Below are 26,748 nucleotides of genomic sequence, written 5' to 3'. Positions count from 1 at the left end.
GCTAGAGGATAGCAAAGACAGTGAGGACATATAGTGAAGTACGGATGAAACCCTGACGGTTACATAAGGTTTTATTGCCATGACACATATAACCAATAATATAAAAAGGTGAAGTGCAAGGCCAGATGCCTTAAGTATTATGCATATATAGTCTCTTCACTCTTGACTCACTTTGATGTATAAATTGGAGACCAGATGCCAAACCTTCTAAAGTAGTTTTTTAAAAGAAGAAAGGATCTTTACTTCCCTCATAAGGAACAAGCTGTCATATTCCAGTCTAATCACTGAGAAAGAGCAAGTACATTGTCATGCCAGAAACTGCAAACCCAGAAAAGCAGGAGCAGCAAGGGGTATGCAGACTTACCTTAAAGAGCAGGCAGTCCCCTTGGTGCTCGGCATAAATGGAGGTGAGTCGATACTGGTTCTCAGTTGTGATGTCTATCTGGTATCCTGTGAGCGTGTAGCAGACCTTGCGAAACTCTTGGATCTTGGTCTGGAAAACTTCTTTCAGACGCTGGTTTTTCAGTTCTGCACTTTCCACTTGCTTCTTCAGCTCTATATAGGGGAAAAATGCGGGTACTTTGTTATACGTCATTGGCATAAAGACCTTGCGCTGTATTTACAATGCTAGCCAAACTAAGTGAATTGAATAGGTTAATTAAATTTTTTAAAAGTGAATTAAGCAGGCAGAGTAAAGAAACAAGCAAGCTAGATTCCTCTCCTCCCAGCCCCAGAAGACCAGAAGATAATAAACTGGGGAATGAGGAAAAGAGACGTGTCTTAGTGGGATGGATTTTTCTTTTGCTTGGCCAGCCTTTTAACAACGTACTACAAAATTCAAAGCTATAGCATCTGTTTCCTCACATGCACATATCTTATTTTCTACGCAGAACCCAAGAGAAGAATGTTATGTTACAGGGAGCAAGAAAGTGGAAAAATGGCAACAAATGTGCCTCTGTACCGTTACATCAGGAGGGATCCAGCTATAAGGGGAATCTCCCCCAATGTACAGTTGATTTGGCTGTACGTGCTCTGATCTCAAATTGACACACTGCTTAGGAATCCCTTAAGACCCAGGAAGGGGCTTTTCTTGTGATAAAAATCCTGAAGAGTACCACTGTCTCTTTCCATTTGCTACCTTAACTGGACTAGTCCCTAGAAGAGAGGTCCTGGGAGAGCGCCTGCCACTCACCCTGCATTTTATTGCTATAAAGGGAGCTGCCAGCAGTGTGAATCCTTCAAGAGGATACACAACAATTACCATGAATCTTTCACCCAAGGTGCCTTCTGAGTAATTAAACCTCGATTTATCCCCCCATTAATTACAAAGATTGGCTTTACTTTAATATACACTAGAGAGGCCTCCCAAGTCAGTTGTTTTATCAACACTGCAGTCCAGGGTTAAAAAAAAAAAAAAAAAAAAAAAGACTAACAGCAAACAAATAGACTTCCTTGTTCAGCTCTTTGTCATTATGAGGTTTACGGCTTTGTCTGTCCTCTGATCAGAGACATAATTGCAGCACATGTAGGCCATATGGCTTTATTTCAGCTACTTCAGGGTCCAGCACTTGGAAAGCAGAAACTTTACTGCAAGGTGACTACTTGGGTATGAACAATGGGTTTTGGCTGGGTTACACAGCCCATGCTGAAGTATTCTTGTTTCACAAGCCTTGCTGGAAAAGCTTCTGCTTGAGTATTTGCCCGAATGCATTTCCATCAGCCTTCCAAGTGTAGCACAGAAAGAATGGCAACTGCAAGCCCATGGACTTGCCTGTGATCCACCTCCCAGCGCTGGCAAGAGCACTGGCAGGAGGCAAGTCTCCTCTTATCTCCTGTACTGCTCTGGCTGGGCACTCCGGGTGGGACAAAAGGATAACTCAACGTGTTAAGTTAAAGTGCCTTAAATGCCACTGAGGATGCCCTGCTCAGAAGTACTCTGGCCTTAATCCAATTTAGCTTAATCCCCAGGCAAGGACAGAAACTCTTTAATGGTTAAAGAGAACTACGTGTCCCTTTACTTCTGAGCCAGAGCATCCGAGCAGGGCCAGTTAGTGCTGGCCAACTCCTTACCTTTGGTGAATTCAGCTCTACCTTCCAGAGCTGCTTGTAGAGCTGCTTAGGAGGAAACTATTTCCTTTGCTCTGGGTGTTCCCTTCCTAATTGTATCTCGCTTTATCAAGGGGAGCAAACAAGTCTTGGGAAACATCACGTACCAGCTGGTTCATTAACACACTGCTGTATGGGGAAACCCCGATGTGCTGCGGGACATAAGACGAATATCCAAGTCCTGATCACAAGCTCAGAGGGCTGGGGCTTCCACATGCCCCTTCTGATGAGCTTGAAAAGGCTGTATCTTTCCTGACCACGCATCTTCCCCTTCCTACCAAACTTATCTACGAGCAATTAACTCAGCCCTTCCATGGATTGTTTCAGCGTTTTTCCCATCATCTCAGCTGGGTCCGGTCCCTTGATTAATCAAGTAATCAGCCTCTGAAATCAGGAGGTTAATTGGTGACTCTGACCTCAATATTCTCACAGTCTTCATTCAATTTTGCATTCCTAGGATGCAACTGTTGAGGACAAAATCCTGTATATAAAAGTAAAAATTCAGCGACCACATTGCACGGGTAAATAATGTTTAACTGCTGTCAGAGATGGCACTGGCTTTAATATATTTCACATGTCCAATACTGATTTTTTTTTCCTAATAAATGCAGCCTAGCCTTGGAAAAGTAAATCTGCCTTTTTCTACCACATCTTGGAGGCAGCCTGTCCTGATTTTTATAACCTTGGGGGTGGATGGCACCCTAATTCATGGACTCCTTGAACAGCCTACATTATTCATAAAGAGTTAGTGCCTTGTCCACTGTTTCGTCTCATACTTGCCATTTCTAATGGCCATCAGGAGCACCCTCGGCACCTGTTGGGTCGCAGCCTTACCACCCACCCAACAGCACTGGCTTACTCAGATTACAACCATCTGAACCTCGAACACCAACTAAGTGATGGCAACTGCTTTCCTCTACCACCCTCAGGGTGAACAAGGACGTGCTCTGACTATGATCAGTCTTTTAAGCAAGAAGCCCTGAGCTTTCCAATCTAACGGAGGGCTGACCAGCCCCCGCTCCAAGCATCGTGCCCACGCCTCCTCCTGATGCTCCTCCTGGCCTTCTTTCCAGCTCCTGCGGCAGTTTTGGTGTCTCACCGCATCAGTCGTCCTAGCTGAAGGAATTCATCTGCATGAAAAAACATTCCCTCCCTGTTAGGGATGCCTAGTGTCAGCCACTGGCACGAGGCGCTGAACTCTGTATCTGCTAACGTAGACACAGCCAAACATGCCAGCACCAGTCAGGGACAGGAGGAAGCCTTGTCACCCGCTCGGCGGCTCCATTAGCAATTCCCCAGCAGTATTTCTTCAGCGGAGCAGCTTGGGGATGGGGCAGAAGTAAACAGGCAGGCACAGGGACACGACAGGAATGCTTAAGTCCGCAGCCGCCCCCAGTGAAAAGCCCACTGAACCACGACCGTGGAACAAAGACTGCTCTTCCTTTACGCCCAATTAAATCGCAGTCATCAATAGCTCAGCTAGAACAACTGCTGATGCTCACCCTCCTGCAATATTTGTTTAGGTTATGGAAATACTTCAGTTAGGGGTTATTTCCAAATTAACTCGGGACAGCCCTCAGGGCCGTGACTACCTTCCTGCTTGCCTCCATGGGCTTCGGTGACGCAACAAAAAGCCAAGTTATGAAGACTCACAGAAGTGCAACGTGGCAGGAAGGCTGAGACTTGAGAAACATGGGCCAGGGTCCCACTGCTGAAACAGAGCCACCCAAACGTGAGGCATGCCGGGGTATTTTTCCCGGCTTTCCCCCATGCTTCTGCAGGAGAGGGATTTGCTGCAGGCTCTGGGTCACGGCAGCCAGGCCCGGCCAACTTCTCAGACACTTCAGGTGCCTATAATGGCGCTGGGTGCCTGGTTTTAGGCCCAGGCTTCCCATGCAGCCTCTCCGTGCTGCAGCTCTGCCCATGTACTGCCCTAGCACCGCAGACTCCCCGTGGGCAGAGAGCTGCACAAGCAGCACGTGGATTGACTTGGCGACTTGTAATTAACCTTGCTAATGCTTCCCCCACGAAGAGAAGACGTTAAGCTAAGAGGCAGCTCATTGTTTGCTCTGCTTCTCAATTCAAAGACGTGATGGCATTAATTCTTAGGCCTCACCTAATACCACTAACTCTGGCCACATTTCTAGCACAGTCAGGAGAAATTGTTTTAAAAGTTGGAATTTGCGGAGTGCAATTCAGCATATTTCAGAGAAACTCTTCAGGCACAGCTGTAGAGGCGACTGAGCAGAGAAAGATCCTTTCAGGACGGGTCGAGGTGCGTTAACAGAGCAGGTTTCTGATGACAGCATTGCTGCTTCCACCCACTCCATATACCACCTACAGAATGTTGAACATCTTCATCCTTTAAGATCTTTCACAACATTTGGAGAATTAGGTTTAATTATATCTTTAAAAGACAGTGTTTGAAAACTCGAATGCCTGTGTTTAGAGCACTCGCTGGAGTTCCTGTGTTCGACTCTGTTACGCTTGCACAAAACAAGCAGGAGAAGTTGCAGGTGTGCTCTGCGGAAACCACGACTGGGGGAAGTCACACCACAAACATCCAACATCCCAGAGAAGGGACGCCAAAACATCCCTCACTGAAGTGCTAACGAAACAAGTAAGAACTGAGAACACAGGCCTAAGGTTTGCCAGGTTATACCTGGGTCAGGCGTAATGACTGGCCGTTTGCTTTGCTTGGGAAAAAAAAAAAATCAAGGAGAAGAACAAAGAGAAAGGGAAAATATTTCAAAATCATCCTGCCCGGTCTCCTTGGTATTCAGGCCAAGCGTATGTATAAAAAGTTGCCCATCATGGGCAGTTTGTCAGGGAAGAAAATCCTCACTGAAAAAATCATTAATCTGTTACAAAATTGATATTGCCAAATGATTAACTTCTTCCTAATGATGCTGCTTCTTGAAACACCTTGTATTTTCACACACTTATATCGACTTTAATGAATAATTCAAACTATTTTGGATAAATAAATAAAATATGAGTTGGGCTTTTTTGGTCTCTCATATTGGAAATGTCACTGCTTTTTATTCCATTGCTTTTACACTTCTTACATCTGAAAATGTTCACAGCTGCCTGGAAATACCACAGCTTTGGCTCTTGCTCTGAGTTCAGCCAGGTCAATCAATAGCAATAGCAGTCTTTACACCAAAGAAAACCAAATCCACACTTAACCTTTTCCCCAGGGAAAGAGGTAAAACAATGTGGCTCTCAGCATGCCAGAAGTGCCATGAAATTAAATGTACCACTAGTCCTTTTCAGGAAAACAGAAATTTGTTCTGCCCATCCTCAAAGATGCCACGAGCCATGAAGCTGCATTAATTCACTCGTGATCCCCACTAATATCTCTCTGTCCTAGAAAGGCCTGAATTCCTTTCTAATTCCCCATTAAAGGTTACTTTCCTGTGGTAAAATGTCTGGGGGTCACTCACTCCACAACACAAGGGATACAATATTTCACACCACGTTGATCCCTGTCCCTGTTGACCCTGCCAGAACACTTCTGGCAGATGCTTCCCAGTGTTGCTACGGAGAATACCGTATTCTTTTTGTTAACCCTGCTCTATTTAAACAAAAGACTGCTTAGAGTGTTTCCAGCCCACAGGAGGGATGCCAGTTCCCACAAGGTTTGTTCTCACAGGGTCCGTGATGGGAACAGGATGCGCTGTTTCCTCTATTCCAAGCAGCAAGGCCACAATTACCCTTTCTCTCTGTCACCTCCACAAGCTGCTTCTCTTCATTTCCATATCGCCGTGCCTGGCAGGCAGCATCCCCCATCAGTCACCCCACCTGCACCCCTCCGAGCTATTATTGAATCACATTCTCCTAGCGCAGGTCTGTCCTTCCCGGCTGACTCGTTGCAACTCTAACGCCACCCCACTGCATCTGAAATCCTTCGAGTCTCCCCTGCTCAAACTCCGAGCTGAAATTTTCTCCTTCAGCTTCAGTTTATGATGAACACCACCTGAAAAGAGTTCGGTGATACTGTGAAGGACAAAATATAAAAATAAATTGTATCGTATTAAATAAAGTCTAATAGAAGAGGAGCCGAGCGTTTTCTGATATAGGCAGGTTTATGACCATTGCTCTCCCGAAATAAAATTCGCTTTGCTAGATTTTATAGGTGTGTTTTACACTCTGGACGGGTAGGGGAGTGTGGGAGCAGGACCACGCCATCTGCCCGTGCCGCAGCCCGCTGCCACGCTCACCGACCCGATGGTCTGGCAGGCTTAAGCTGTGCCGTGGGAAACTTGCAATTTGTGACATTACAACCATGAATTACAACTTTTCTTAAAGGTAAAAACAGTTTTATATTCAACAGACTGCACTGGCTGTTCAATTTCAAACCCAAGTGGTATTTATTTGATCAGTCAGCGTGGGTTTATTTTTAAGCTGTGTATGTACCATATGGCTCAGTGCATCTCCCAGCCCCCTCCTCCAGCCACCAGCTTCCCCCTTCCAGCAGCCTGGGGAAAAGTTTTTGAAGGCAGCAGGCTACAAGTACACTTTTCCACCGCTCTGGCTCTTGCATTGCCCAAGAACTCTCCATTAAGAAAGCTTCCAGTATGCTTATTCTTCAGCAAAGATGGTTTTCTGAAGATCCCCCATCAGACGTATCCCCTGCATCTCTACAAGGTGCCACTGCTTGGAAAGAAGTCCACCATTAACCTTAGTCCCCAGAAAGCCTGCACAGCAGCAGAAGGCATCAGAGGTTGGGCGAGGGGAAAAGGAGCAGGTTGTGGAGGACTAGGGCCTGGAAGTTGTGGAAGAAGATAAACTTCCTCTGGTAGTACCTACACACATATATAACACGCAAGGTTGCCACACTCAGGAGTACAACTGACACTGGCCTACCTACAGGACTCAGCCTGGACAGATGAATCCCCATGGGGCAGACGGCTGCCCCAGGGGACTTCCCTGCTCAGAACTTCACTGCCTGTCCTCCGCCTCCTTGGCAGAGGTGTTTTGGACCAGGGGAAGTTAAGAAAGAAGGCAGCTTTTGGAAGCCCGGCTCAGCTCTTCGGTCACCCCCTGTGGCACATCCGTGTTGCACTCAGTGAAGGCAGCACAGTGTAGTGTAAGGAGACCCTGGGTAGCTTTAAAATTACTGGCTTAAATAATGCGAACAGCCTGCTTGCTGCAATACAGACCTCATTGGGGATGGCAACATTCACCCCAGATACAGGATAAATTAACCTCAAGAGAGCTATTTAGTGCCCAAGGTGGATTTCACCAATTAGTATGATATGGCACAAACCTCTTGGAAGTTAGGATCGTTACACTGGTCATAAATCGTGAAGCAGCCAGGAAGACATCTCCCTGCTGCCCCTCCCCAAATGATGATAAAGTTTTCTAGCCACACTTCCCTTCCATATGGCAATTACAGCCCGACAGCACTTCCAGAACAAAGTGATGTCAGCTGGAGCTACTCATTAACTTCAGACACAAAAAAGAGCCTCACCTTAAAAATACAAATACATTGTGCTACTGAAGTTTACAGGAGAGCAGCTATCTTCTGCTTCTAGGGCAAGGCAGCAAATCCCAGTGTTTCAGGTAATCTATTTTGGAGTTATCACAAAAAAAAAAAAAAAGTAAGTGGGACTTTTGTGGGCTGTAGTTCAGCAATGTCTGGTAGCAAGAAGAGGGGCAGAGCTTGCATGGCTTGTCAGAGGAAGGAGAATCACTTTTCCACTTGGCTGTTTCTAAGAAAAAGAGTGGTTTTGAAACTGCTCAAGTGTCTAATGTAAGAATTAATCCTAGGGACTATATAATTAACGTATATAATACGCACTGTTAATTACACGGGGTGGTCTGCGGAAACCTCTAATAGACAAATTTATCCCTGCCTGAACACCTCCCCTGTGCTCTGCCCATGATCTCATTTCCACTGGCACATCACCACTATTGCTGTTACCCCAAAACACTAGATGCTGTTTAAACCTTTGAACAGCACCAAACATCTGTTATTAAAACAAACACAGGAAAATGTTCCAGAAATATTTGTTGGTTCCTTCTCAAAAAGAAGAGTTTTTTTTTGCAGGAATTACAGTCATTCAAACTGCAGGGTGGACAATATTCAATCACGCCTTAGAGAGCACTTCACAGTTTATTATCTAACGATGGTCGTGGAGGCTACAAATGGCAGTTTTTCACCACTGTGGCGAGAGGTGATTTCTAACTTCCCCAGGAGCACAGCCCCTTTTGCTCTGACTCCAGGAACTTTCCCTGTTCAACATCCTGATGTTGCGAGCTATGGAAATACTATTCTGACTCAATGATAGTCTCCAAGATCATTACTTACGCTACCTTGCCCCGCTCTCTCCCCAGCGTTGCGAAGTCTGTGCCCACAACACTTAACCCAACGTTACAGGGAGATGGATCTGAATATAGAATTAGTAAACATTTAAAGGGATTCTGACTATCTCTAAAATAGCTTATCAAACAACTATGTGGTATATGACAGAGCGAGATGGGGCAGGGCATCATACAGGCCTTCTTTGGCTCTTATTGGGGATGCACAGGTTGAACTGCAAATCCCGTAGACTCCCTGATTATTCTGAGAGCGGCTGTAAATAAGCACGCTCTGCTGCGCTGGACTAAATCCCTTCCTACCCTCTCCTCTTGACAGACATTATGCACCATTACCGGCTCCAGAACTCACTTTGGAGACAAAGCCCAATGCCTCCATCCCCTAGGTAAGACAGCTTTGCTGAAAGGTCAGCCTGCCATTTCATTTGTTTGCATGGCCCGGGCTAATGGAAACGCTTCCGCTGTGAGCAGCACGCAGGCAGGCTCGAGGGTCGCAGAGGACTGAGAGGAAAAATGCACACCATTTTACCCGGTCAGCAGGGATGAAAACACAATTGCACTGCAATTGGTAAAGGCAAGGCTCTGCAGCATGCCACCTTATTTGTGTTTTTAATGGGAAAAGATTGTGGAGTTTGTTTTATGTCTTTTGTTCCAAAGAAAACTAAGCTCTAAAAAGCCTCCACTCGCTCCTATTCAATCCTTTTTTTTCCTTGTGTTTATCCCCTTAATAGTGCTTTGAAGTGTTGGCACTGCAAACATATTGCTCTTGGCCTGAAAGCACTCTTGGTGCCAACTAGTCAAACTTTCCCCAGGCCCTACTTTCTGCTCTGTGCTCCTGCAGCAGGCCCCAAAGACACGTACTCTGCTTCAATCCCACAGCAGACGTTTCCTCTGTGCACTCTTTTGAGTGCCCTGGACCTCCTCTCACAGGACAGCAGGTTCTGCCCTATCTTTATTGGTATATTTTTCTTGTTCTACTTCATTTTCTGGTGTCCACTTTATGAAAACAATCCTTTAAAGATGATCTGGCTGGAGCAGCACAAAATGCTGGTTCAGCATGGAGCAGCAGCACAGCAATGAGGGAAAAGGGGCTTTCAAATAACAAAAATGCAGGAATGTGACACAGATGTAAGGACAAGCAATCTTTTTTCCCTGGAGCATGAAAGATGTTTGGAAACAGAGCCATCTCCTGGATAACCAGGCTTTCAATCACATTCTTCCCAGCCTCTGGAGCTCCTATTTCCACTGCAGCTGCCTGAAGTGTTGTTATGGACAGGGAGGGTTATTTCCCTTAACCATGTGCTAATGCTCTTGAGCAAGAATTGAAGGCCTGAAGTCTCCAAGCAATGCCCACAAACTGTCCCAAGACTGGCAGGACCACCAAAAACATCTCTGGGTGGGGAGACAGGAAAGGTAACATCATCTCAGCCCAAGCACTGAGGCTTGCTTCCCAATTCTGAATTATTCATCACCTGCTAACTTTCAAACCAGTTCAGTTTTAAATTTTTAAATATTTAGTAATTGGGTATTAAATATTCATGCATTTTTATTAGAAATTTTGGAAGATGGGCACTAAGGCTGTAATTGTTAAGTTCATCACTGGGACTGACTGGCTACTCAGAGAGACTATCCAGCTTCCTAGAGAAGGAACAGGGAAGAAAAAAGGCAAAAGGAGTATTTATGGACCTCCCCAACTCTAAATCACAAGACAACACAATTACCTGTGCCATCTATTTTCCAAAAAAAAATCATCTCTTTATGAAGAAAGCGTGAAACCTCTGCAGGAAGGATGCTAGAAAGCCCTCAGCTGCAGTCTGAAGAGTTTCATTTAGGTGTCAAAGAGAAAGATGTCTGTCTTGGTTCGGCGTATGCGACTGGCAAAAGGACAGTTGAACAGCCTCTGTCTGCAAGAGCAACAAGAAGAACACGCAGTCGGGCTCTCTTGTGGTTCAGGGTAGACGTGGGTAAAGTTCAGCTTAACATGCACCTGAAATGAGGCGGATTCTTCCTTTTTTCTGACAACCGCTCAGATGGTAAGACGGGATGTACAGTTTCCCCTGAGCTGCTCTGACAACTCGGATTCATTAAATATCCATGCCTGTTGTAGCTCCCGCAGACCATTTTTTCTTCTCTTCTACCCCCTCCTTTGTAGCGGATGCCGTCTCTTTAGCCCTGCTCCATGCTGAGAGCGTGCCCATGTTCCTGTCCTCTGCATTATGAGCGCACATTCCCTACGGTGCCGGAAATTGTATGGTTTACACAAAAGATGACACAAAAGCCCTGGAATTATATGCAAATGAATGGATCCATTCCTCACTTCTTACCATTACAGCTCTGACTTTCCAACAACTGCATGGGGTAATTTCTGCACCAGCTTTCAAACAAAGGGCATCTCTGTGTTATTAACATCTCATTGTGGCAAGCAGTTTGTCACCTTTCACAAAAATGATCTGCAAAGACACCAGCAATTATTCCCAAGGAGATTATTGGGTGGCTGTGTCCCAGCACAGCAGCTGGAGGGTAAAGTGACATAATATTCACTGGGAAAACTCCTTTTTCAAGTCAAGAGTACACAGAACAGATTAAAAAATGAACTGAACTGGAAACAAACACAAAACTAGAGGAAGAGTTAATCTTGCTCTCTTTGATTTTCTTCATCCCTATATCATTAGGAGCACATCTTTGGAAGAAAACTAAAAGCTAAAAGATTATGACATGAAATGACAGGACATTAACTTTGGAGACCTATCCTGGGAAAGAGCCTGGTATGTTTATAAATAAGAGACCCTGAGGAAGAACAAGTCAAGCACCAATTCCAACTGCAAAAATCCAGCTGATTCCCGGGTCTTGCATATTTGGTTCTTCCAACACTTTTTAAGCATGAAGGACTAAACATCTGCAAGGCAGACAGGTTTTCTCTTCCTGAGACTGCTGTGTAATTCCTGGTTGAATCTAATAATAGGACCCAAGAACCAACATTTGCTTGGCTAATATGTTCACAAGTGAAGCAGGACAAAGAACAGAAGCCCTACCTAATTTCAAGTAAACAATTATTAAATACTCAAAGCTATGCTTTGAAGACAGGTCATTTCTAGTTGTATGTCAAAAATTAAAACCCAAAAACCTAAGCCTGTCCTCAGGGATAAAAGCAGCAGGAATTAAAAAGAAAAAAGAAGTCTACGTACTTTTGCTAGTACTGAAGCAGCTTGTTACCTTCACCTCCATGAAAAAAATGCTTTTTGTTAGTCTGATGGAAGCCTCTTCTGAACTTCAACACTCACATTCAGAAATCTGTTCTTTGGATCTAAAGAAGCACAAGAAAAGCCAGGAAGCCAGTGCGTTTCCAGTTTGTGATGATGGGGCGGACAGAACTACTGCTTCACTTTCAGGGCGTATATTGCCGACAACTCACGCTTGGTTTCTGCACACAACCTATAAACACTTTTAAAAAATGATGAGCTCTGCCCATTTCAAGTCTGAGAAACATCTGTACAGCACATAATGATCCAAAACAGAGCCATTCTGCATGTTTGTTTCTTCATCACCATTTTAAATCAGTTTCTCTCCGTAATCTAGGAGGCACAGCCCAGAGTCCTTGCGCACTGCTGCCGTACGTTCACGCAACGCCTTCTGCCGGCACGGGGCAACAAAGGCAACACACAGCAGAATGCATCCGGGGACAGAAGCGATCCAAGAGGAGGCAAGGACACGCAATGACTTTACAGAGTTAATTTAAAGGACGGTTCGTAATATAAAGGAGTAGGAAGATTTTCAGACAGGGAAAGCAGAGGAGATCTCAGGACTGAGTGGAGCACTCTGAGATGTAAATCGAGTGGAATTTGGAAGAACGGGAGAACAGCTAGAAGTAGAGAAATACGGTCAGCACACTGCTACCTGTAAGGCTGCATGGACCCATAAACTAAAGACAAGAAGTTCTGGGGATTTTTAGAGCTCTGTCCAAATGCAGAAGCAAGGGCAGTCTGAATGAAGGATGTAGCCTAACCACGGAGCAGGCTAAAGGTAGTAGCATCTTGAATTCCCATCGAACTGAGGGACTTCAGTGGAGGAACAAACAGGAGCAGTGACTGATTTCACACCTGGCTGTTCAAATTATCTTAAGCAAGGTGAGCGAGGCCACCTGGGAAGGCCTCAAATCACAGGAGAATACTTGTGGATAGATCTAATTAGACAGAAGCCCTTTCTCTTTTTTTAAGAGAGGCATATTTTAATGGCTAATAGGTCCTTTTGCAGGAGCAGGGGAAAAAATAAAAAGACAGATTTCTGCTACAATGCCGAAAGCTCAGCACCTCTTCCTTCGAAGGAAGAACACTGAAAGAACCTCGTAAACAGGCTCTGTAGCTTGAGAGTCAAAACTAGAGCTTTTGGCATAATTTTGACCCAAAATAGTAATAATAAAATGCTCTGACAAAGGGGTTTTGGTTGGAGAGAAAGGGTGAGGGAAGTCGAAACATATTGTTAATGAAAATCTCATTTAGCAGAGGTTTTTTGAGGTGCTTAAAAATTCCACTGAGGTCACCATTCTGGAGAGATGACAAACTCCTGGGATAAAAGCTGGAAAATCCTGGTAGTCGTGTCACATTTAGCAAGTCAAAGATATGTTTGTATAAGGCTGTAGAGGGCTAAATCCATTTTACATGCTGTATGTATTATTAATTTCTGACAGTGGGCTTAGAAAAACCTAATTCGCTGGAATACGAGCTCCCTTTGAGCGGAGGGAAGCCTTTTCAAAACTCATCTTTTATTGACTGAGTCATTTTTGAGTCAATCTGTCTGCTTTCGGCAAGACAAGAGTTTTAAATCTTCTCTCTTTTTTTCCTCCTTTTTGAGTCGTGGCAAGTCTATTAAAACCTGCTAATGTATGCAGCAAGGCCTCTGATTTGAAATGTAATGAATTCTTCAGATAGTGGCAGATTAGGGGGAGAAGATGATAGAAAGAGCCAGAGACGCCAAAAAAAGAACTCTCCAGAAAAATAGGAGGAGAAGGGTGAGAGGGAAAGAGAAAGATTAACCCTTTTCGTCCAGAAGAAGAAAATCTTTAGGCCCCATTAACAGAATCAGTTAAAAAAGCAGAACCGGAAGAGGCAGAGCATCTTCAGGCGTGCCTGGGGCTGAATGAGACAAAGAATAAATGAATCTTTCCTCCTAGACTCTCTTGTAAGATTAGGTAATTCCCTAAGTGAAAAATGAATAAGTTAGAGAAAATTAGCTCCATCCATATAAATAAGCCTTCATATTCCAAACTCGTCACCCAGAGCTTCCCAGGCGAATGCCCTGAAACATTTTTGCTGTTGTGTAACAGATGGTTTCCTCCTCCCCCTCCTTGGTTTGGATCCAACTGCAGTATCTTTCAGGTGATCTTGTTTTAGCACAAAAATGAGCATTTTGGTGTAAATCATAAATACCGTTAGTGAAACAGCGCTTGGCAGTTTTATTGTATTTGGCATCTTTGAAGTGCTGGACAAACATTGCACAGTTACCCAAATGAGAGATTAGCACTGTCTCCTTTTTACAGATAGGGGAGCTCAGGAAAAGAGAATCAAGGATGCTCCTTAATTCGACAGCACTGATCTGGTGACAGCCCGGGCTAAGAACGCAGAATCTGCTGAATCACAGCACAGACCTGTGATATCTTCCTGTTCAACAGTGAAATTCATGGCTCAGTGTCACATTTGATGGCTTTAAAAAATTAGCTTTGCAGCAAAGTTCTAAGGAAACAAAGCCTTGGAGGTAAAATGAGAAAAACAGCCTGATGAAGCACAAGCGACCCAGTGGATTATAATTACAATTATGCTCAGCATAACTGATGCAGGTGAGTAAATACGGGAGACTGAGAAACTGGTCCTGTCAACCTAATGGCTCTTCACTAATGAAAGGTTCTGAAATGTTTTAACAGTTGAGAAATCCCAAATAACAGAGGCAGAATACTTCAGCTTAAGATGCGGCAGAGGTATCTAAGTCCATGTCTTGAAGGAGAAACTGTCTTTCCCTACAGATGCAATGCATTCGGTCCTCTGGCACACAAGTCAAACTACTAAAGGAAAAAAGGTTTGAAGAAGTGCAAAGGTAGCTCAAAAGTTGCTGGAGGCACAGAGACTGTAGAAAGCATGAGTTGGAAAAAACAGAGGCAGGAAATACATGCAGTAGGATACAGGACACAGTAAAAGTGTTATCTTGGAGGCCAGCAAGCTATGGGAGTTAGCCTGGCTTTTCAAATTACCCCCAGGCATTGTCTGTTCTTGCTGACAGAAACATTTTTCCACCCTGGAGAACAGCAGTGTCTGGATACTGGTCCCCACCATCTTCTAAACTCTATCAATTCCTTGACGTGATTCTCCCCAGCTGGGAAACTGCCTTCTCCTACCTGTTTGCTTCACAGCCCTGACATCAAGGGCCACAGAAGTCACAGACGTGAACTTTTACACCTCCACGTATCAGTGCTTTCAGAAAGGTTACACTAGCTTTTATGTACGTAGACACAATCCTGGCCTTTACCTTGGTCCCAGCCTCCAGATTCAGCAGCTGCCACTCACCCTCTGAATCAGTAATGAAGCAAAGGTTGTGGCAGGGAGCACACTCTGCTGCGGATACACCATTTTTCAGAGAAGATAAGAAACTTAGGCCTGGACCATTACAGAGAGGCGAAGTGTTTGCTTGGCAGCACATTTTTACTTTGGGATGGGGTCAAGAGCGAGGACTGTGGCATCAGCCTCCCGTCCTGTACAGGGGGCATCCAGGTTACTGCCTGCTGCCCACCTCCATCCCTCCTGCACTTTCGGGTTAAAAAGGCACTTCTCACTTGCTGCCATAAAGAAGGCTCCTGTGTGGCACTAAACAGTTACATATTTTGCTCTAGCTGCGGATGCGTTTTAGTGATGGATGAAGCAATCCTTGTATATGTTTTGTAGAGCTGTGAAGTTTACAGAGCACTTTGGGAATCCCTTGAGAGGCTGACATGCTTATCGCAGCAAGCCCTGCCAACACCAACTGCTGTAGCGGGCTCAAATGATAGCCACAATTTTTCAACTGCAACCTGCATTCCTTCTACACAGTCTCCTGATCCCTTTTTCCTGGCCTGTTCATTTGGGAGATCCTCCTTGCTTCTCAGCCTTGCTTCAACTCTTCCATCTCCAACTCCTGCCTGAAGCAAACACAAGCCATGACGCAGCACCTGGCCTTTCTGAAACAAGGTCAGTCCAGAAACCAAGACCCGTGGTGCTTAGTCATCAAAGGGAGTATTTTGGTACAGGAACAGAGCATACTGTATTAGTAGCCTTGACTCTTGATCCACTCACCACACCCAGGGAGCAAGCATCTGCTCCCTTCCATTGCAGTCTTCCAAGAGAAGGATTTGTTCCAGTTTTAGGTTTAGAGAAGATTCGCTCTCTGCTGGTGTAAACTGTCCCACTGGGATCGATGACACCGAGTGCCACAGACACCGTGCTGCTGGCATGAAGGGTGCTGCTGGGACAGGCCAGCCAGACGTGTAGGAAAAATGTACGTTGAGGGACAAGCGAGGAAAGGAAAAAAATGACATGCACAAAAGGTCTCTGTGCATGGGATGTGCAAGCAGCAAAAAATAGATTTACCCAACTAGGCTAAATCAATGAATTAGGCCTGTACTCAAAGAAAAAGTTATCATTAAAGGCTGTGTGATTCAGTAGCTCACTCTACTTCTGAGAAAAGTCTGCAAAAACCCTTTTGCATTATCCCTAGCCTTATAGATTTTTCTTTTCATTTGAGTTTCTGAGTGGGGATTACCCATTAAGGTGCAGCGGCCAAATCACATTCAATCTATTTTCTGTGAAAATAGGAAAAAAAACTTTGATCTTTCCTGTCCTCTTCTAACCAGTTCCCTTCCCGTGTCCACATCCAAAGCATTTGCCTCTGACTCGCCATAGGTGCACCAGTCCTGAACACTGAGAGGGCGCCCAGGAGGATATCTAAACACCACCACTCACTTCGCTGTCCCAGAGGCTGAATCCTACTTCTTCAGCACCAAATACTTTGGAAGAAGAAGAGGTCATTTAAAATCTTTCTCTCCTCCTAAGCCAGTAACACTACGATTAGCACAGCCATCAGCATTTGCTACCTTTGACCCGCACATTATCTCATGCCCCCATTTAAGAAGAGGGATGTTGCTATATGGTCACAAGCCGATTTCCACAACGGTGGTGGCACAGGAGCTGGGTTCAAGCACTCTGCGGCACTAAAACACCTGCTCATACCTAGCCACCCCAGTGCTTGACACAGCACCAGCTCAGCAATTTGCTCAGAGAGGGTTTAGGCAGGCAAGAGAGCCAGCGCTGAGCTGCGCAGACCTCCTCACCCGCTCCTGGTGCCCTGGGGAGGTGCAACCAAGCAAACAAGGGAGTTAACCACAGCTAGGGTGAGGCAATAAAAGCAAAAGAAGAAAAAATATGCCTTCACAGGGAGGCGAAGTGTAAAACTACAGGCAACTACAATATATTTACCACGCTGAGTTTTTATAGAAACGTGTTTGCTTTTTCTAAACCACCGAAGTCAGAGATGGTAAACATCTGTTCGTTCACCCAGTCTCTCTCCCACAGTGTTTTGATTTAGGTATTTTCCTGAAATGTGTATATAACTTAAACACAGCAGAATTGTGCCAAGGCTTTTGAAACAGTGAAAGGGATTACAGTTATTACAAAAAGTGAAAAATTAATAACTCAAAGTCATTCAAGCAAACACACAAGAACCCTAGCATCACTCTGAAACATTCCGAAACAGAATAACTGAAAATACTTTGAAAGCATTTTACCGGTACTACTAAAATGACCTCACTATCAGCATGAGATCTACCGAAGTATCTTGATCCTTTGAACATTGCAATCTTCCCTCCAGACAGCCATGCGTCAGTTATAGCAAAGTCTGGGGGCATTATCAACTGTTGCATCCAAAAGTTTGTGAGCTGCAAGCAAGGAATGGCTGTTATACTCCAAGGACATTCATTCTGCTGCTCGATTAATTTTATTTATTTGAATTAAGATTCCAAAACAAAAGAAGTCAATTACGGCTTACTAGGAATTATAAAGAACCTGTGTAATTGGGCTTCTGATTTAGTTATCACCACAAGTATACACGCTGCACTAAGATAAAGCAATAAACCAAAGTTTGCATTATTTGCAGCTGCTCAGAGTAAAAAAAAAAATAGAGAAAAGCTAAAGAGATTTTTATTAATGCTTTAGATGGCTTAGAAAAAAGTCACTTAATCATAACACTGTAAACAAGGAAGTTCTACAGCAGTATTTAAAAATATCTGAAATTGTTTCAGGAGCCCTATTGATTTGAATTAGGCAGCTGCGTAATCACAGGGGCTGCAATTTTAATGAACATTTCAACAGGAAATGTGGAGCTGATTATATATATCAAAACAGGAAAGATCCAAAAGCTGCAGCTCCTGTTCTTTTTTTGTTGTTCTGTTTCTTGCCTTAGTGGGTACATTCAAAATAACTCCAGAAATAACACAGAACTTACCTGCCTGCCCCCCTCTCTGGCTACAGCTTCTTACGCTTCTGGCTGCAACTCTGATCATCCTGTCTTGATACATGTCATTAGGCACAGCATTTTGAAAAATAATTAGTGATTCAATCAGATTTAACACTGGATCAAGTGCCTGGAAACTTCAATGCTGTGCTGCAGTTTTCCGTTAGCATACTTTAGGGCATGTTAAATATACTTAATTAGCTAATGTTCATACAGTGCTTTGAAGAAAGAAAGCACTATAGAAGGGCTAAGTCTTGTTTTCTGAAAGGAAGAGAGCAGTGTTGAGACAGCACGGGCACGGAGTAAGAACAAAGCTCTGAGAAACTGAACAACACCTTGTTTTCAGAAAGGTTTCAGGCCATCTAAAAAAAACACATCAGCAGCTTCCAGCATCTAGGCACTAAGAAAGAAAGCCAAGTTGTAAAACATGGGATGCTGCAAAGGCACTTAAACGACACGCTGTTGACACAGCGATACCTACGTCAGAAGAGCGATCAGTCAGGAAGGCAGCAGCACCTACAGAGAGGAAAAACTTGGTGTATACACAAGCTCAAGGCATTGATTATTACTCCGTTAAGGCAATTTGCAAGATAAAGATTCAGACAGAGTTGTAGGCCTTGATGAAATGAAAATGAACGCACTTCAGTCCTGTGAAAACTCTTCTGAATACGAGTGGGAACTAATGGGATAAAAGCGCACCGCTTCCTATTATTGGGTAGCGAAGCAAGCAGGGCTCTTTTTGCTACAGATGTGGCACCGTGTTGGCTGCGTGCTAAACAGCGCGGAACAGAAATTGGGTTCTCCACACAAGTCATCCCAGCAGAAGCTGGGGATGGTGCGCAGGCTTCAGCAGACTAAACATCCCGAACACGCACTGATCGGGATACAGGTCACAAAGAGGCAGCGACATCTCTGTTGGTCAGAGTGAGGCACCACCCGAGTTCTCACGCAGGGCATCAGATCTGAACTCCAGTAAAACAACTTGGAGAGAAATGCAGAAAGCTGTGGCTAAATCCACCAAGTGCAGCCCTAAGTGATGCTCTAGCCAGGCACCTGCCTCGATGCGCTCCAAAGAGTGTGGGGCAAGTGCTGAAAACCGACAGAGTACACAGGGAGCTTTAAAAGTGATTGCAAAGAGATCCCTGAGCTTCTGTGTTTGTTTTTTGGTCTTGTTATTGTTGTTTATTCGCCTATAACTAAATTACATGACTTCTTTGCAAGTCTAATTAGGCAGTTAATTGATACTGGTGCCCTTTAGCATCTGGCATTTAAGATTAAGTAAATAATAGAGAAAGTGCATGCAGTACCCAACAATAATTATGCACAGCGAGAGTTTGCTCCCCACCTTCCCTCATTCTAACGTTACGTGTAACTCTCTGAGGATAACTGTTTTAGTAGCCAAAAAATACCCTGGCACTGTAAGATACTTGATAACGGTGTCTTTTCTCTCAGAGATGGTGGATTGTAGTGTCTCTTTGGCTGGTCTGTTGGTTCTGTTTTACACTTTGCACTCCAAGGAAGAAAGAGCTTCACTGCTCCAACTCCACTCAACTGCAGAGCATGTTACCTGGATCTTCGTGGGGACAAACTTCTGAATCCAGGAGCGTGAGTGCTGGGATCATGCATTAACGATATGTGGTCACGTATCTCCCTTTCTCATTCAATTACTCCTTCCTGATGGCCCACACAATGTTAAGCAGTTGTTGCCTCTCATTTCAGACTGCAGCTAACACTTCCCTGTTGGCCTTTTACAAGACCGAGTTATATTAAATAAACTAAAATAAAATAAACTGTGTGGAAAAAGCCCTTTGGACAAAAATTCCAGACATCACTGCAGAACACGGACTGAGCTGGGGCGAATCTGTGTTACCTGCAGGCCCGTTCAGGCGCTGCCTCCAACCTTCCCCGTGCGAGGCTCACTGCGGGTTGTTGCACACAGGCAGCTCCGCTCGCTGCTTCGAGGCAACGAGTACCGCACCACACGCGGGAAGTCTGAGCAGGAGACACATCTGCTAGGGACTCGAGTACTGACTGATATCCGCAGAGCACTGCACAGACAGCTTGCAGTCTCACTGCAAGCAGTAGTCTGGCTTCCTCAGAAAGCTACAGATTAAGGACTGGACTTGAGTTGTAAGACCTAATCCATGACTTGCACTAAAAAGTGTAAGAAACTGCGATGGCTAATGCAGGCACAGCCTCTGCTGCTGCCACAATAAGCCCACTTAGGAGCCCAGAGATCATTGCCCACCCCACGCTCCAGCAGTTAACGTGAGCCAGACAGCCTCTCTAATACAGCCCTGATTTCAGCTCACCTGCACTACCACAGGTACGAGAGGGTTTTAGTTCTTCCAGAGCTGCCTAGCAGAAGAAATCGCTGCCTGAAGATTAGTGGCACAATCTCTTTACACTCTGCAAGCAAGAAAAGATAGCGTGGAGGTTCCTGCCTGCCTCCCATGGGTGCCGCAAGTCTTAATTAGTATTTCCAGCATACTCAGAGACCTTTGGACAGAGGGTGCTACAGAAGTGGAAAATATTATCATCATTACGCCTGCTACCACAAGTGCTGGAATTCAAGCCAGAGACTTCACAGCAGATGGTGAAGTCGCTAGCACGGCTGGCTGCAGTTATAATTCCTCTCATCACAGACTCTCCTTGCTGGAACAGGCTTCACCTCTTGATTTCTGAAGAGCAAAAACAGAACCTGCGCTGACAAGACTGCGTCGTACTGGTCAGTACTGCTGACACATTTAAACCAGGCAGCGCTCCGATCGCTACAAAAGTAAATCATCCAATGGACTTTCTAATTAAAAAGAGCTTCACTTTCATTGCAACGCTTCTCCAGCCTGTCACAGACAGCCCTCCCCTGAATTCTGATCGTTAGAGGGAAACAACAAAGAATTAGTCAGCTTTTGTTAAGTGTCAAACATTCCCACTCTAAACCATGCGCAAAACAAGGAGAGACATTTTATAGCTCTCAGAGCAGCTTTATACCTTTCTAAACACTATTTCTGTACCTCTTGCTAATTGCTCATTTGCCCTGATTTTATGGAACAGCCTGGCTCATGCCGCCTTTGACAGAGGAGAACAGCAGCGTTTAACATGCTGCAATAAGTGGGATATGAGCACTTCTAATTTTTCTCCTTATTTATTTCTAACTGCGGGGGTTAGCAACCTAGAACTCTGAGCTACCTGAGAGGTAACTAACATGCCATTAGCTTTGAATCTACTGCCAAGTGCTGCAATTGTCCTCTCTGTTTGGCTGAGGACATCACCTTGCAGAAAATGACTTCATATACGTGGGAACATCTTGCTTAAAAATCTTTCACCAAAAACTTCTCAGGGATTCAGGAATACTGGCAAGGGCTAATAGTGCCCTTCTTTTTCTCTGTTTTTTCTTTTTTTTTTCATGTTGTAAAATGTGAAGGATCCTACAGCAGAAAGAAGTGCTTTGAAATGGAAGTGAAGAGTAATTTCCACTACCCCTTGTGACACCATGGGAGTCCAAATACATTCTGCAGGGAGCTTACAAATGCATTGGCACACTTCCCGCGTACCGAGGAGGGCACATTATCATGGAAACAACCCGACCAGGATTTATTTCAAATGGTGCCTGATGATGAAATTACCTTTAGCACATGCCTGTTAGGCAGATCTAACCTCAGTATTTCTAACTTAGGGTTTATTTGTACCACTTTTGTCTAACTAGACAGAAACCTGTCCTCTCCTAAGTTCTGCCTAATTCCAGTGAAGTCATGGCAATATGGCAGTCTAAAAGAGGAATCACACGCAGTCGTCATTATCAGCCTATTCAGAGCACTCTTGCTGAATCTTTTAGATGTGCGCACTGCCTTTGATGCCACTAGCGGCGAGAGTTCTGATGACACAGCCACGGTCTCTACTGAAAGTGGATGCTGCCGCTGCCTCTGGTCCTTCCTTGCAGAAGTCTCTGTTCTATTTAACTTAAGTACCTCCGCTGCACACCTGTAACGGTATCTGATCATTGCAGAAGGTAACCTTACAAAGCCACATACCTGCCCAATAATCCACTGTGCTACAGCACTCCAGCAGGACGCATCAAGACTCTTCTTCTCAACGAAGACAGAAACCTACTTAGCCAGTGAGCAAAAGGCAATTCCGGAGTCAGATTTCAAGCAGCTTTTCATCAATCTGATTTTCATCCGTTGAGCTGGATCTGGTTACACGAGGATGAATATGCTGTTTCCTAATGGAGAATGGGTTGATTTACTGCTATCTAACCACAGCTCAAGACAGATAACCTGGTACTGAAGTGAAGAAAGCATGGAAACACTGAAATAGCAAGTGAAGACTGCATGAGCTGCTGTGACTACATAAACAGTACAGGGTAGCTTTAGTTTAGTCTAAACAATGGATTGCTGGCAGCTGCTAAGAAATCCCTGATGGACAGGCATGACTGTCCCCTGAGATTTAAGCCTTGCTGTGATTTAACCCCCTGTCTCCACTGCCTTGGCACAAACCCAGGTCAGTGCCACACAGAATGCTACTTACCGACCTGTGCCACGCCGAGAGCTCATGACAGCAGTGCTCAGGTCTCTGCACTGGCCTCCAATGGATTCCCAAGGGGACTGCAGGGTTTTGACTTTTTTTTCAAACAAATTGAGAGGGAATGAGGCCTTTTTGCTTAGGAACCTGTGTGTGTTGCAATTTGAAGCTGCCTCTCCACACTTTAGCTGAAGCATGCAGCCTTTTACAACAGAGGGCGCAGTGCCCAGCTCGTCCCCAGCAGGGGTCTGATGCTTTGGACCCAATTTCCCCTCCAACTCGTCCTCTGGACACCTCTGTCCGTAACCACTGGACAAGCTGCCCAGCATACCCAGACATTAGCAAACCAGCTCAGCAGGTGTGAAGATCCTATGAGAGGGATGCTTTCCTTCCCTATTTACATTGTCATGTAGCACCACATTCCAAATGCTATCATAGCGCTATCGCATCATGGTACTGATGTCAGTGCCATGATTAAGAGGGCAAAGTAATTACAAGTGCCTGTTTTCATACACTGATTGTTTTCCAAATGAACGTTCTCTATTCCAGATAAACCCTCTATGGATTAATGTTCCTCCAACTTGCTCGCTGCCTAAAATGCATTTGATTAGAAAAGCCTATCAAAACTCTGCTTGACCATTTTTCAGCACTTCACCATTTTTCTTTTCCTCATCAGGAAGAAAAGCGTATCCATTAGTTAACCTTTTCAAACACATTCTTTTTGTAGTCTAATTCAAAGAGGATTATAAAAAAAAATCATCTGACTTGGCATGTGAAGAGCTTTTTGTGAATGCAGGGCGCGAGCATTCATGTATCAGCACATCAGCACGGGCAGATAAGGGGAGCTGTGCATGTGCTCGCTTATCTGAATGCAAGATCAGTACTGTGAAACCAGCATAAACACCACCGACAGAATCCATATATCGATGCAATTCTTAGTGGTACTAGTGCACTTGTGCAAATTTGCAATTAAATAAAGCTTATTCCTTAAAAAGAAAACAAGAAGTTAAGGATATAATTCAAGGTCTATTGGGATCAATGGGAATTTTTTCCATTGCATTTGAAAATAGCCCCCTCTCCATCCTAACACGTCTTCTAGAATATTAGAAAAGAAATTACCTGGAATTTGTTCGTACTATTTATAGAAAAGCCAGGCCTCAGATACTGAGTCTGCTTTCTCACCCAGCAAATTCAAAGCTCCCCTTTCCTCCACGGCCAACATTTCATGTATTTTAAGACATACTAGTTTCATGCCAAATAAAGTCATTGAAAATATTACAAATACATGTGGGTGACAAACGAACTGATGCAGAAAACATAACTTTGAATCTCCTGACTTTTAGGCAATTAAAATATCAACTTAATTGTTGGATCTGTGTAGCTTCTCTCATTTTAATATGTAAATCAGTCTCTATTACTCTATAGCTCAAAGAATGTGTTACTCGGCTTACTTGATTAGGCTGGGAATTGCTGGTCCTGCTGTCACTATGTTTACACTTTGGTGACAAGTTTGCACATCAAATTCACATAATGCAATGTCATCAACTTACTCATCAAATACAAACTTCTTAAATACAGCCGCTGCTCTAGAATATTGATACAGCCTTATTTTTACTTCATTTGCAGCCTCTAAATAATCAGGGTAAGTGAAAAACAAAAATCAAGAACACAACTGAGGAACAGCATTTCCTAGAGAAAACAGCTTCCCACAGAGAGACGGGTAGGTAATGCAGACCGTATACACGGTTCTCCCTCAGCTTCTGAAATTTAGTTGCACACGATCCCCCTTTAAAATGGGGAACGAGCAGAGACTATTTCTCAGTCTCTACACATTCACCCCACCTCATTTGGGATTCAGTTATAAGGAGTCCCTATTTATTTTGTGAAGACAGTTGGATTTCAGCTCCCAGCCAAGTATACCTAACTGGAAATTGAAATGAGGGCTCTAGAGAAAAAAAAGCAAATTCAGTAATTTTTTTCCATTATGAACCTGCCATAACAAGAATGCCACCATCTCAAATAGTGTTGAGAGAGAAAGAATAAATATGTTCAGTATTTTCCCATTGCTGTCATCTTTCCTGAATCTAATAAACATCCCCAACCAAGGGGGCATTCACCTTGCCAGCACCAACCTTTTCAGGACGTTCCCTGTAACCTCGACACCCATTACAGACTTCCTCTACCACATTTCCACAACTTGCTGCTGTTCACAAAGGCGTCCAGCTTTAATTTCCAGGAGAAACAATACATTGACAAGATGTAAAGATCTGAGGCTCTCCCCTGCCGGAGCGCTCCGCCAGGCTGGCAGGCTGGTTTTTCTAAAGTCAGGGAAATCGTGTCAGGCTGAATTTGAGACATCAGCACAAGCCTTTCTTCTCAATCCTGCTGATGAATGAAAGAGCATTTTCAATTGTGTACATCCAGAGGCCTTATGGCACATCGTTGCTAATCAAAAGCCGCTCTGTGATGCAAACTGCTTTAAGAGGCAGCTCATATCACAACCCCACAGGATCCAAAGGGCAGCTGCAGATAATACTGCATTTCCTTCCCCTCAGGAGAACTGCTGGACTGGAGACATCTAGCAGGAGCATCCTGACTGGTACACAGTCACCGAGAAGGCAACAACCAAGGAAGGAGAGCCTGACTCAAACACCTAGGCAGGAAAATGCAGCTGCCAAAGTTTACCAAGACCCACGAGCTTCACAGCCTGATGGCTTGCTTCTGGATGATAAAGAACCAGGCAGCCCAATGGCACATGCAAGGCCTAAGGCCAGGAATGGTGCTTTCTGCAACATGGCAGCTTCCATACGGTACACATTTAGCAGTGTTTTAGTGGTTTGGAGGGATGAAAGGGGTTAAAATACAGGAGGGAAAGGCTGCAAGTCCTTACACTGCTCACTGCCTTCTCTCCTTGCGAAGGCTCTGAACTTCCCCCAGTCACATCCAGGGGAGCGCAGCTACATCTGGGGACTCGAAGGGACATGCTTGGCAGCAAGAACAATTCATCTTCACAGTTGCTTCGTGGTTCACTCAGCTACTGATGGACTGGGAACTAAAAACCCAAGGCAGCAGGCTTAGAAATACTGTTTTTATTACTGATTCTCCTCTAAAGCCACATACAGTAAGCCAGGAGGAGACAGAACCTTCCCTGTCAGCCTGTGTTTCTCTAGGTATGCCCACACATTTTGCGTTGACTTACCTGGTCCCACACGATGCCTCTAGACTTGCCACCTGCCTATTTGTGCCTAGACATTAGCTACCTCTGCCTTCCCTGCCTGCCTCAGCAAAGTGCCCTTCCCTTCAGACGTAACATCATGACTTTACTGCATTGGCATTGAATTAATAAAATGCATCCACCACGAAACCAGCAACCTTCTCCCCAGCAGCATTTTCTTGCAGTGCTACTCATTTCCCTTACCATCAAATTCAAGACTGGATCTCTAAGTCCAGAGACCCTTCCCCTTGGGAGCCTCTCCCTCAGACTGCTACAGAAATTGTAGATATTCTCCTAGCTCAGTGTTTAACTTTGGTGCTCTTACCACACATAATTTGCTGTTGTTTTTTCTTTCCTGTCTCCTCCTCCCTGCCAGCTTACATGACCAGTTCTTTCTTGGTAAAGCAGCCTTTTTTCTCTGGAGTCAGGGTTCTAATAAATACTTTTAATCAACTTCTACACAATTCCTAGCAAGAGGGTGGGAGATGTTTATAAAAAAAACAAAACAAAAAAAAAACTCTTAAGAGCCACTGGCGCTGCAATAGAGGTATTCAGCAGGTTCACAAGCTGCCTCTTACAAAAAGAAAAAACAAGGCCTCCATGAACATGACTCAGGAATTGGAAGAGGGGCAAGAAAGAAAACTCACAGCTCTGCTCTTTGTGAAGGCTGAGAACAGTCCGTGCACTAACCTTTGACAGCAAGTTTTACACGGCCAGTAGCTACAACAGAACCAAGTTACAGGATTTATTACGAACCTCTGACTCCCAGGACTGCAGATGGAGCCTGCAAGTCCCAGCGGTGTCTCAGCAGCACCTCCCAGCACAGTGTCACACGGAGCTGCAAGATCCAGGCATCCTCCGGGAGCTGTTGGGGCAGCAACCCCTGTCTGCCTGCCTGCACTCTGGCCATTCCCAGCACTCGGATGAAGTGGTGCTCAGGGGCAAGTCTCTGGCTGTCGAACAACCTCATGGCATGTTGCCACAGGCAGGGCACGCTGCTTTCAATACATCCGGTGCCACACAGCTTCCTATCTGCCTTATCTCTAAAAAAAATAACT

At 44.7% G+C, this 26,748-nt stretch overlaps 1 protein-coding gene across 4 annotated transcripts in view; it reads right to left on the bottom strand.

Moving 5' to 3' along the window:
* The window catches only part of MAD1L1 (mitotic arrest deficient 1 like 1), a 349,790-nt gene that overhangs the window by 87,342 nt on the left and 235,700 nt on the right, over nt 1–26,748 (bottom strand). For all 4 annotated transcript variants that reach the window (XM_035339410.1, XM_035339411.1, XM_035339412.1 and 1 more), the window contains one exon: nt 365–555. In XM_035339410.1, coding sequence (XP_035195301.1) covers nt 365–555 — 191 coding nt within the window. The remainder of the gene's footprint in view (nt 1–364; nt 556–26,748) is intronic.

The sequence above is a fragment of the Oxyura jamaicensis genome, chromosome 14 (assembly GCF_011077185.1).
Source record: "Oxyura jamaicensis isolate SHBP4307 breed ruddy duck chromosome 14, BPBGC_Ojam_1.0, whole genome shotgun sequence".
Taxonomy (NCBI): Eukaryota; Metazoa; Chordata; class Aves; order Anseriformes; family Anatidae; genus Oxyura; species Oxyura jamaicensis.
This window is presented reverse-complemented; position numbering and strand designations above follow the sequence as displayed.